At 37.1% G+C, this 12191-nt stretch overlaps 1 protein-coding gene across 10 annotated transcripts in view; it reads right to left on the reverse strand.

Moving 5' to 3' along the window:
* PLEKHA5 (pleckstrin homology domain containing A5) overlaps nt 1–12191 on the reverse strand; it is a 160835-nt gene that overhangs the window by 45122 nt on the left and 103522 nt on the right. For all 10 annotated transcript variants that reach the window (XM_086885509.1, XM_086885506.1, XM_086885508.1 and 7 more), the window contains 4 exons: nt 11520–11592; nt 8064–8164; nt 7006–7121; nt 1508–1978 (listed from right to left, as the gene is read on the reverse strand). In XM_086885509.1, coding sequence (XP_086741635.1) covers nt 1508–1978; nt 7006–7121; nt 8064–8164; nt 11520–11592 — 761 coding nt within the window. The remainder of the gene's footprint in view (nt 1–1507; nt 1979–7005; nt 7122–8063; nt 8165–11519; nt 11593–12191) is intronic.

The following is a 12191-nucleotide window of genomic DNA, read 5'->3' on the forward strand; positions in this document are numbered from 1 at the left end:
GCCAGAAACTGTCAGCCTGAACAAAAATAAAATTTTAGATTTAAATGAAACCCCATTTAAAAGACATCACTATATACATTAGAAATTTGGATCATTATTCAAGGCTGTTTCCATGCAAAGCAAAAAAAGATAGCTCCAGGCCAATTCTCCTTCAGTTTGCTACCTTCATGTAGAACTGCATTTGAAAGCATTTATGATACCAGTGCCACCCTTATCTAGGCAAACAAGTGTTCCCTATACTCAAGAACAAAATATTGTTAATTAGTAACATATTGTTAATAGCACTTTCCTCTATTTGATTCCCACAATGAAATCACTTTTAGGGTTTTTATACTTGTTCACAGCTGAAAAATAGCACAGCTATCCTAATTTCTTCTGTTTGGTTGCAAGTTTTAAAGTCCAATTAAAAAAAATAACTGTATGAAAGAGGCTTCTGAGTTCTCATCATGCAAGTTTGAATAATAAAATAAATGTCAGGGTGTGCAAGTTCCTGTCTGTACTGCAAGTTCAGACTTGATCAAACTACTTATGATGAGCATTTAATGAAACAATACATTAACAATTCCTAATTATATGTAATGAAGGGCAAAAAGCAGTGAGGAAATATTCAACCTTGGCAAGTGGAAGCCAAGTTCATGGAAATTTTCCAAGATTTTGCAAAAACCAAGAAGCCACCAACCACATATCTTGAAATTTGTGGGGGAAACCACGTTTTTTGAACTTGGTTTATCTTAAGCTCTACTCTGCCATCCATCTATACACAAAATCCTTAATTTCCAGCTCTTCAAAGTATCACCTGTGATAGCATCTCTGCACTTCCTACCAAATGTAATATTAAAAACCTTTTATATTTTCCTGCTGGAGCTGCTTGTCTGTAAGGCAGCCTGGAAGGAACATCCCTACACTTCTGTCAGACAGAGAAATTGCTATTGGCACGACATTCAATATTGTCAATCATTCACACATCATTTTAAAGCCTCATGAATAAGCACTAGAGCTCAATATTTTAACTGGGTGATAGCTAATTTCTTGAAAAGTTTTAAGCATCAAGTTAGATTTCTGTGTCTTGCTTTTAGATAAATCTTCCCTCTCTCTATTCATGTAAAGCTGGTTTAAAGTTTAAAAGCTCCCAGGAATATTTTTAAAAGAATTTCTAACAAAATATAAAAATGCAGAAGAGAAGGCAATTTCAAGAACAAATTTTAAGAAGAAAAAGAATTTTTATGATTGATGACACCATTTTCCTGCCAGGACAGGGAAATTTCTAACACACATAAAGGGTTTATGGTAATTTTTATTTATTATTAATATACTTTAATTTATTAATAACCATTCAAATGCTAATAAAAGAAACTTTCATGCATCTGTTTTCAGAAGTCATCCATGAGAGAGAGCAATGAAAAATTCAATTATGTAATACAGATCAAGAACTAAAGAAGCTAACCAGGGTAGAAATGCAAGTATTATTTACTAGAAAGCCTCAAAATAAAAATTAAACAGTCCTTACCCTCCTCTTGTTTCCTCTTCCTGCCCTTTCCCCCTCTGTATTTTAATCCACTGCTCCAGCTGCAGCATGGAATTGGTTCTCTGCATAACCCGCTCGGACTCGATGTGCGCCTGCACCGCGTTGTGATGGGGCCCATCTCCAGCATCCGCCAGCACAACTCCCAGGGATTTGTTCTCAGATCCATTCAGATGGACAGCTCTGAAGTGTCCCCCTGGAATGGTGCTGATGGGCAAAGTCCTGTACTCGGAGCCCAAAGGGTTTAGCTTGACGCTGTTAATTTTTGTTAATGGTTTATCTTGCCCGACTTTCTGGAATCCGTATTTTTCGGCTTCCAAAGCTTTCTTCTCCTCGTTTTTGTTCGCTTCTTTGTTTTTCTGGTGATTTTGTGCCTCTGGCTTAATTAGCACCCGGTGGTTTGAAATATTATTTGCCTCTCGGGGTGATGTATTTTCAAGAGTGAACTTCTCCATTCTGGAAGGGGACATATGACAAGTTTTAATACCAAAAAAACCCATTCCTTACAAATAGTAATAAAAAAGTGGAAGTTATTTCAGTGAAACCCTGTCCATATATTTTGCAACAGTATCTTGACTTTGAGAGAAAAAAAATCAGAACATTTTCACAATAATCAAGACAGGTTGGGGGGTTTTGCTGCTATTGTTTTGGTGTTCCTTTGCTTTTGATTTTAATTTTGTTTGGGGATTGGTGGTAGTGCTTGATCAGTTTGTTGTTTGGTTGGTTGATTTGGGGTTTTTCTGGTTGGCAAGTATTGTTTTCTTCTACACTTTTTATTTGCTGTTTTAAAACCAATTATAATGTGATGTAATTTTTCTTTAAATTCAACAGTCAATTAACCCCCTAGAAAAAAATGTGTGCAACAGGAAATAAAGCCAAAGTCTGAAAAAAGTGGATGTTCAGCTCCTGGAGGGCTGAAAATTCAAAGGGTAAAAATACTCAGTGGCTCTGCAAGAGCTACAGCTTCCAAATGTCAACAGACTGAAATTCAGATGATTTTCAAAGCCAGCTTGTGATTCACAATACTGCTGAATTTAGCATATAATGAGCTCCTTTAAGGAAAGCAAATGACTTTTCATGGTCATTGGTATCAATTAGGTTTCTCTGGTATGTTATCACTTTGGCTGGCATACATTTGGTGGAGAATGACTGTGGCTTTTCTAATTTTAAGGGGGAAAAGAGCGGCTGACTTAAGGAACTGTACCACAAAAATAATGATATTTTTGCATTGCTACTGCTTTACAGTATTTATACAAATACTCAATGTGTGCAGTTCTATTATGATCTTCTTTTTAAAATTAAAAAATGTCAAGAGGTTTTATCTTTTGCCATACTGGGAGGACCTGAAATTCAATTCCAGCTCAAAAAGTGACTTTTGGGTTTAGTTCACTAGAAAAAAAAAAAAATAAAAAAATCTTAAAATGTTTTGCTCTACATTTTTTGGTATGGGAGGAAAGAAGAGGAAGAGATATAATTCCTTAAGATTACATCTCTGTATAAAACCAAACTAAGAACAACACTTTATTTTAAGATGATGTTGAATTAACTTTTCATTCTGTTTTGCTTGCCTTTTTTTTTTTTTTTTTTTTGGCAAATACTATTCACCTTTATAACTGTGTCCAGTTCACGTGTCTGTAAAAAGGCAAAAGCCCATCACACACAACTTAGCAGAAGCACAAGAAAACTGAGTACATACACAGCTGTCAGCATTATTGCTTACTCCATTCTGCAAAAAAAGCCATTTATTTTTTCCCCCAAGACCTTAAATTGCTCCCAAGACCAGACATTTGTACCTAGGTTCCTTCTCAAGGTTATGGAAGAAAAAAAAAGCATCACCTCCTCACTCCCACCTCAAAACTGTACTACCCAGTCTTCTACCAGAAATCTAAGGAATTTCCCAACAGGAATGTGAATGGAAAACTCCATTTCCCACACTTATCAAGTAAAAAAAGGGTGTTATAATTTCAGTTTTCAGCCTGCATTCTGCACTCTGGCGTTTACAAATGAATATAAAGACTACCTTGCAAATAATCCTGAACATGGGCATTAATGTTAGCAGCGTGTCTCAATAGCACCACCCACCCCATGATATAGTATAAAACTTTTTATAAATCTTTCCCAGGTGGTTTTAGAGCAGAGGAAAAGGTGGAAAATCCATGAGGGAGAGGGAGAGTGGCATCTCTAGGACATTGATCACACATATGGCAAAGTCAAGCCTTGGCAGTGTGTTCAATTCACACTCTCAGAGTACTTTCCACTGTGTTTTAATTAAAAACCAGCCAGCCCCAAAACCACAGAACTGTTTTTCCATGCAGCCTCATGCTGTATCACTCCTTACTATGGTTATACACAGCAGAGCCAAACATTTACATCTTACAATCTTTGGGATGGTGTAGAGGCTGAAGGACTGACATTCAAACAGACTGCTGGGCTCTCTTAATTTGGTGAAACCAAATCAGCCAACTCTGCTTGAGCAAAGGATCTCTTTCCACTGTGAAGGATCCATATGGGAAAAAATGATCAGAAACAAATGTAAGAAACATAAATCCATATGTATATTTGGCTCCATATTTATAGCAAGCTCTCAAAGACATATTCAATGAGGTTTGCAGGCTATTTGGGGACGGGATAAGGAGAAGAGGAAGAGAATGAACATCGAACACGAGTCTTTCAGCATATGCTGAATGCAATTTATAGATTTCTGCAACCAAAAAGGAATCATATGTACAATATTCAGTACAGGAAAAGTACTGTTTTATGCTGGTTTATATAAAGAAATAATTCTAAAAGGGCTGGAGAGGGAGGGAGCATGTGATTAATGATCAGATGGACACGAGGACTGTGATTTAACAAAGCACGGCAGAGGCATTTGAAAAGGAAAAAAAACATCTTTTCCAAGCACACTGACGTCAGTATGCCCCCACTGTGGATGGTTCTATGCTAACAAGTGCTTTTTTGGCAGCCTGGCCTATGCTGTTCAGGGAAAGTAACTGCACCAGGAGGGAAAAAAGGCAATCTTAGTACATGCTGCATCACTGAGAAGAAACAAAGGCTGCAGCACACAAGCTGACAGTGAAAGGACAGAGAAATGCCACTCAAACCTGGGAGAGTAGAGAATCAGCATTTAGGGTAAAATGCTAAATCAGTGTGTTGGTGGACACTACCATCTACAGACAAAAGCAAGGACCCAGAGTGGGTGTTTGGGATCATATTTTGAGTCATAAGTTTCTGTAGTTCCTCACAGACTAAAGCATTTGGTTTAATTATTTTAATAGGTCTCTCAGTACATTATTAAACTTGAATGTACTATCTAGGTAAAATCAAAACTCTTTAGAAAGGAGTAATTACCATTAAGTCAAGAGGGCCAAATACTGTTTATCCTTCCCTGCAGCTAAACAGCAGAAGGGAACATTTCTGCTGCTAGTAGAGACCAGTTCTAGGAGAAACAGGTACATTTTTATTTTCTCACTTCAGTATCTCCTTTGTGGTTTATGTGGCAATGTGTGGAAAATAAGAGTAGAAGAGTAGTTTATGAAAAGCTTGGCAACACCCCTCCCTTCACACCAACTCAATGCTTTAAAACTCCTTTTTTCCTTTATCCTCTCCAAGTAATTTGCATCTCCAGAAAAATAAAGACACAAAAAAACTGATAAAATTCAATGAAAGACTTGATTTAACAGACTGTTGGATTTGATTTTCAGAGTGCCATAAGCAGTGAAGTACCTTGATTTCTAGGTTTAAAGAATTATTCTGTAGAAAACCTCTTGATTTATCATGGGGCATTTTATATTAAGAGTGGACCAAGATCCATTTATACATGAATATTTAAGGAATCAAGTTCTTAATTACTCATTTATTGTATTCCAAGTATCTAGTCTGTTACAAAACTGTATTTAGTACAATGTCAGAACCTCTAGAAAAAAACAGAACTCAGAAACAAAGCACTGCCAAATTTGACTGCACCAAAACCATTTATACTTAGAGCACCATGCATGCCAAACTTTAGGTTACTTAGAGATGAGGTAATAAAACACTTAATACTTAACAGATTTTTACAGGGAAGGAACAGTCTCTCTTCTGCATAAGATCATATCCTGCTATGTTTCATTTTAAGAATTTAAGAAACAGCCAAAAGATGGATTCTTTAGAAAACAGATGTCTGAAGGATTTTCTTCCTTAGTATAGCTTACAGATATGAAAGTCTTTGAGACTTGGTCTTAAAATCTATTTTCTCTGAAGTAATTACTTCAAGGCTACCAACAAAGTTTTCAAAGAGGTCACATCTACTTCTGTTTCCCTCAGAGGTTTCTTGCCTGAATTAAAACAACAAGATGCTGTTGTGAAAGTTGCTTTTCTGACAATTGTTTGGCTGTTGGCAACCCTGTTCTGCCTGTGATATCCAGGCAGATATTCACAGTATTACAAAATGAAGGTCATCTCAGTGGTTCACAAGAAGATTCAGAATGAACCCCTTCAGTTTTATTCCTTTACAAAGTGTTTATACAATTGATATGTGATTTTTGTTTGAAGTTAAGTGGGTTTGAGTTGGTTTATTAATTTCTCCATATGTAAATTACCATTGTATCTGCAATACAAACCAGATTTTTCAGATAGAGTCTATTACTACTAAACTTCTCTGCAGTACCTGTGTCCATGAGATTTTTTTAACTACGTTTTTAAAACCCAGAGTTTCTCAGCATTGCTGACATTTATTTAGCTGCAGGGTAGCAGGAACTAACAGAGTGCAGAATAGATCAAGTGACAGCAGCCATCAGCAATAACTCCTCTGCTGTCAATAATGAGGAGCTTTTAAACTCTCAGCTGATGAGGTTTCCATTATAGATGCCATGGAGCTGACCCAAGGGACCACATTCCGACAGAAAACGACTCTCCCTGGAGAGACAGCAGCAGACATTGTTCAGTCTCTCAGAACACAAAGCTTCCAGTGATAATTTGCTTTTCATTGTCAACACACGGGCACAGGAAGATAAGGCTCCAGATCAGGTAAGCAGAATTTGATGACAGCTTAATGATGAACAAGAATGGCTCCCCACAGGTTGCCCACAGGTACAACTGGTTAATTTAGCCAGAAACCCCAGCTGTGAATTTGAGGATTATGACAGGTTTAAGCCAAAGGCTACCACCAGTTGAGCTGCTGCTGCTGTTTGGTCAGGAGGGCAGGGAAGTCAAACATGCCTGCACATACTATTTGTCACCGCACTTCTTCTGATGCCACTGGCTAAAGGGATAGCTCCTTTTTTCCTTCTAGCCCCTAACAATCAACATTCAGAACAGAACTCAGATTATTTTGGTTACTTCAAGATTTTATCTAACACTGTGGAGTTAGTAAGGGATCTTCAGTGTAAGGAGAAATCACTTCAGCCAATTTACATTCTGTTTTAAGGACTACCCTTTCATTAAACAAATCAAAATAAACAAGAGAAAGCAATCCACTGTTCCACTGTTTTGTCAATCCACATTACCTTTTCACAGGCTCTGTTTGCACAAGTGCTGCATCTATCATGGCTTTCATCCACAACTCCATTTCCTTCCCTGTATCTGTGCAGAAATAATAGGTCCTCATGTTTGGATGAGCTGCCTGATTGGAAATGACATGGTCATTGCAATAAAAATGTAAGATTCTGTAAAAGAAAAGAGGTAAATATTGTTACTGCATATTCACTCTAATGCTTTATCTAATAAGATTTTTGCAAATAATATGATCAGAATAAAAAAAGACCAAAAGGAACACTACATTGTTTTTTGGCCATTGCACTCGTATTTTCAAAATACTGCCTGTAATTTTCAACCATAGCTGCTTCTTCATTAATACATTAAAAAAAAAAAAGCTCTTAAATTTATTCAATCTACTAAAAATTATAGAGCATTCATTAATGTAGATTAATATAGTTCTTATAAATAAGATTTTAGCATAGATTTTGGCAGTCTGAATGATACAGTTAAGTTTTCATTTGTACTCACCATAGTAAATAAATGCTGTCTTGGTTAGGAGACCAAACGAGGTGCCAAAAGGAGCTCATAAAACAACAATAGTAAAAGTCAGGACAAAATGTTTAGTAAAACAATTTATATCATGATTTAAGATTGTCATGAAACACTCCTAAGAGTGATTTACGTAATATTGTGATTTAAGTGATAATAAATTCTTATTTTTATTTATGCGTAAAGATACTTTGTATTAAATAACTAATGAACTTTCATTAGTGGGATAAATTTGGCTGCAGATGCTGATTTATAATTCTAAAGAATTTAAGACTGAGCACACAGGATTTAAGACCCATGAACTAAAAGAGAAAATACTTTACTAAGTGATATCCATCCATTTCCCCATTCTAGTAAATATGTCTATATTTACATCAGGCTAAGTACTTGAAACTTTTGCTACTCTATTATGTAAAAATCAGCCTCAGAAGCTGTTTGTCAATTCTTTTTCACCAAATAACTCTGTATAAATGAGTTTTTGTGATCAGGCTCTTGTGCTTTCAGATATAAAAGCAAGTGGAAAAGCTGATTCCCTCACCTTAAAGGCATATTTGCGGTTAATGTGGTCCTCAGCAGTCAGCACAGATATCTGAAAACTAGGCAGAAGTATGCTCCCCAGTATTCCTTCTTCTTTCTCATCTGGGAATGCACACTTGGATTAGAGGAACACCTTTGGACACACAACACTTGCATTCTGACACTTCACCAAACTCTTTCAGCCTCACATGAGCACTAACAAGAAGTTTAGCTCAGAGGGGAATGCATTAAGAACCAGAAACCCACTCTGAAGAGCAGATGGAAGTCAAGCCTCTAATTCAGTGCCAAGAACATGAACACCACATATCTGCTGCCTGCTCAGTAAAAACACCTATGACAACACAAGTATTTAAAACTTGTTTAAAATTGTTGGTCTTAGAGAAAATGTGCACATTCTTCTTCTGATCTCTGGCATATTATGCTACATAATCCCCATTATAATATTTCATTATGAATTATAGTTATAATTCCCATGAAGAGTTTACACTCAATTACATTCCATTATTAAGAATGCATATGTTTCAGATCATTTGTAAAAAAAAGCTCTCCCACAAAGCAAACACCCTTTTCCCAGAACCTTGTTTTACATAAAATTTTGCATCAATAGATCTTAATAAAAAATTGACATTTTAATTGAAAGCCACAACCAGCTTTTAAATCCTATTATACTTTAATAAAGAAATAATTGGATGCAATTCATAAAGTCAGCCTCAACTTATTGTTTTTAGCCTTAATGTATTTCATGTACAGAACTTCTATTCACAATCAGCATGTCAGAGACTGTCCCCCATAACACTTCTCTTACTTGAAGACAGTGGCCACAGTAAATAACTGTATCTATGAAATGAAGATGCAAACAGGTATTGCAAAATTTCAATGAAAAATTAACAATTAAAAATTTACAATTAAAATACACTTGAACAGCACAGCAGGACTATTGCTTATGTGTGGACTTAAAAATCTTTTCCATGTTCTCATTAATTCCCTCCCTAGATTTTGAAAAGCCAGAACCTTCATTTAAATTATTTATAGGGGGAAAGTTGTGCCCAGCCATTTTAGTATCACATGACAGATTAGATATAAAAATTATGCTTTTTGGAACAGTTGCTTAATTGCAGAGCTGAGCATGAATTTATTTCGATTAGAAAGCAGAAAAGAAATGGAATGGATTTACTTTCAGGAACTCAATAGTACCTTTAAATATGACTATCCCACCTTCCCTTCAAATACTAACTCCTTGCTAGCCACACACAAAAATGTGTCCTGTCCCTAAACACGTGGCAAATATTTGGGTTACTTTATTTGGACTTTTGCTTGGGGGAAAAGTTCTCTTAGCCTAGATCATATTTTGACTAATGACTGAGTAAATCCCCCCCAGTGGTGGCATAGAACAGCATTTTTGTTCCACTGAACAGCTGCATGTCTGGAGGACTCTGGTCTGTTAAAGACATACTGCTACATTCCAGTCCCAGATTTTAAAAATCTGTTTCAAATCTGCTTTTATCTACATATCCCTGTGCCCCATACCCATCTTTACTTGCGTGCTGTGTATGAACAGTACACAATAAAAAGAGCAGATCTTCTGTCCAGTTCTAAGAGCTTTTATTTGTGCCAACAAGACCCTTCCAATATGAAAGTGGATGGTCCTTCATGCCTCAGGGGAACAGAAAAAGAGCATTCTCTAAGCTGTGAGAAAATACTATGACACGATTTTTCTTTTCATCTATAAATTGCATTTCAGATGCTAACACTGGAACAAAATTCTGGAAGTTTACTAAGATTTACTAACAAAACTAAAGAAACCCAACAACCACAACTGCACAACCACAAACAGGCTGTGTGGTTTGATCTGGGAGCAAGGGCATGACTTTCCTATTTTTTCAATATCTGAGACAGAATTAACAGCATAAAAGGGTTTAGAGTAAAATCTTTTTATATTTTAGCAGCCACTTCTAATACATTTTGGACTATCACTGAACACATTTAATTCCAGTTTAGCAGATTTAACTACTTTCTAGTGAGTGATACCTAAAAGCTACATTTATCATGTAAACAGTTCAGATTATTTTGCTTGTATTTTCGATTGCTGGGCAGAATAACATGTAGAAAATAAAAAGTAAGATTATAGAGCTGTTTATTTTATTTGTTGTTGGTTTTGCTTATTGCTTTTTTTATTTTGACAAACTTCCTGTGCAGTGCTTAAATCAAATTTAATCTGTTCTTAAGGCAGCAGTCTCTTTAAAACCTTTTGAAGAAGAAGCCTGAAGATTTTAAAATAAACCTGTAAAAAGCACAGACTATATAATGACCACTTAGGTAACCACAGTGTAACTCTATCAGTCAGTTGATGCCTCCACAACTGGAATTTTAGCCTAATTTTGATTCAGCAGTGTTTATCCAACTTCTGTGTACCACCTGGAGTAGAGAAACAAAGCCTAATGATCCTATTTGAAAAATTCAGAATTTGTTAACTAAACCAGTTGCAAACAGAGCTTTTATGCTTCAGACCCAATTTATCTTTGACTGGATCTGTGCTGCACTTTCAGAGAACACCATTTCAAATTCACCAGTCTCTGCTTTCAGCATCACCAGCAGTTCTACCAATTCCAGTTTCATCCCAAACTGAAACCCTTTATTGCCCTTCACCCACAGCTAAGGCTGCTAATGGCCCTGCTAACATTCCTCTTATTTTGCCATGCTTTCCAATCCTCTCCACTCTCAGCCTCCTTTAGAACTAAAATGGTTGTACACTTTATTTCAGGATTGTCTGTGTTTCCCTATGCCCAAGTCCCCTTTGTTTTTCTCCTCAGGAGCACTACAGTTCATAACCTGCAGTGGTGAGGGGATCACTAACCCATGTAACTCCAGACTAGAATGAGAAGCAGCTAATTTTTTCCATGTAAAATAAGTCTGATCAAACTACATGAGGTTACTAACAGATTCTTTTGTTCCAAATACAGCAGAGACTTCTACTCATACGGAATTGGACACCATTTCATTTTATAAGTATTCATGATTAGAGCTCCCAAAGGCACATATATCCTCTTTATTATTCTAAAGGCAGAGTTTCAGCTCCCATGCAATATATCCCTTCCCTATCCCCATTTCAGCTACTTAATTCACATAAAAATCAGATTTAACCTGACATACTTAGTTTCCAGCCACAGAAGCTGTGAGAAAACTACAACCCAGAATTTAGTAACAGAGGCGGCCGTGAATGGGTTTGCCCTTTGAGCACAGCCTGGCAGGCAGGAAGCAGTTATGTGAAACTGCTAATTAAGAAAGAAAGGGGGAAAAAAATTGAAAAATAAGAGTAGCAGGCCTGGATATTGACAGCTATACAATATATTAATGGATGAAGCTGAGCAGCAGCTTATTTCTTACATGTGAGTGGTGTGTCAAAATTTATCTGCTCCGAGCAAAATTAGCAAACAAAGCCCTCAGGAGCTGAACTTACCTCTGTAATAGAAGAGACAGAGATCTGAGAGCACAAACCAGCGCTTCTTCCACAGCTTCATCCCAGTGCTATCCTGCATGAAGCACAGGGAGCAGGTCAGAGCGCTCACACTGGGGACAGCAGCAGCTCCCAGCACAAACCAGGCACTGCACAACTCTGCTGTGTGTGCTGGGAGCTCCTTCTCTTGGCTATTTTAGGGATTTGGCTTCTCATCCTGAGCTGTCGCTGTGCCCCAGGAAGGCTGAAGCTAAGAGAGAATCCCAGAATTGTTTAGGATGGAAAAGGCTGTTTTGAGTCCAACCCAGCACTGCCAAGTCCACCACTAAACCACATCCTCAAGTGCCACATTAACACACCTTGGGGGCTGCTGACACAACCACTTCCCTGGGCAGCCAGCTCCAATGCTTGACAACCCTTCTGGAGAGGAATTTTTTCCCGATATCCAGCCTAAAACTTGAGGCTATTCCCTTTTGCTCTGTCACTTGTCACCTGGGAGAAGAGACCAGTCCCCACCTCACTACAATCTCCTCTTAGCCAGCTGTAGAGAGTAAGGAGGCCCTCTCTCTGAGCCTCTTTTTCTCCAGGGGTGCTACAGATTACAATCTACAGTCTAACTAATTAAATTTAAAAACATTAAAAAAAAAAAAAAAATTAAAAAAAGCTTTTTTCTCT

The sequence above is a fragment of the Cyanistes caeruleus genome, chromosome 4 (assembly GCF_971803275.1).
Source record: "Cyanistes caeruleus chromosome 4, bCyaCae1.hap1.1, whole genome shotgun sequence".
In the NCBI taxonomy this organism is placed as follows: Eukaryota; Metazoa; Chordata; class Aves; order Passeriformes; family Paridae; genus Cyanistes; species Cyanistes caeruleus.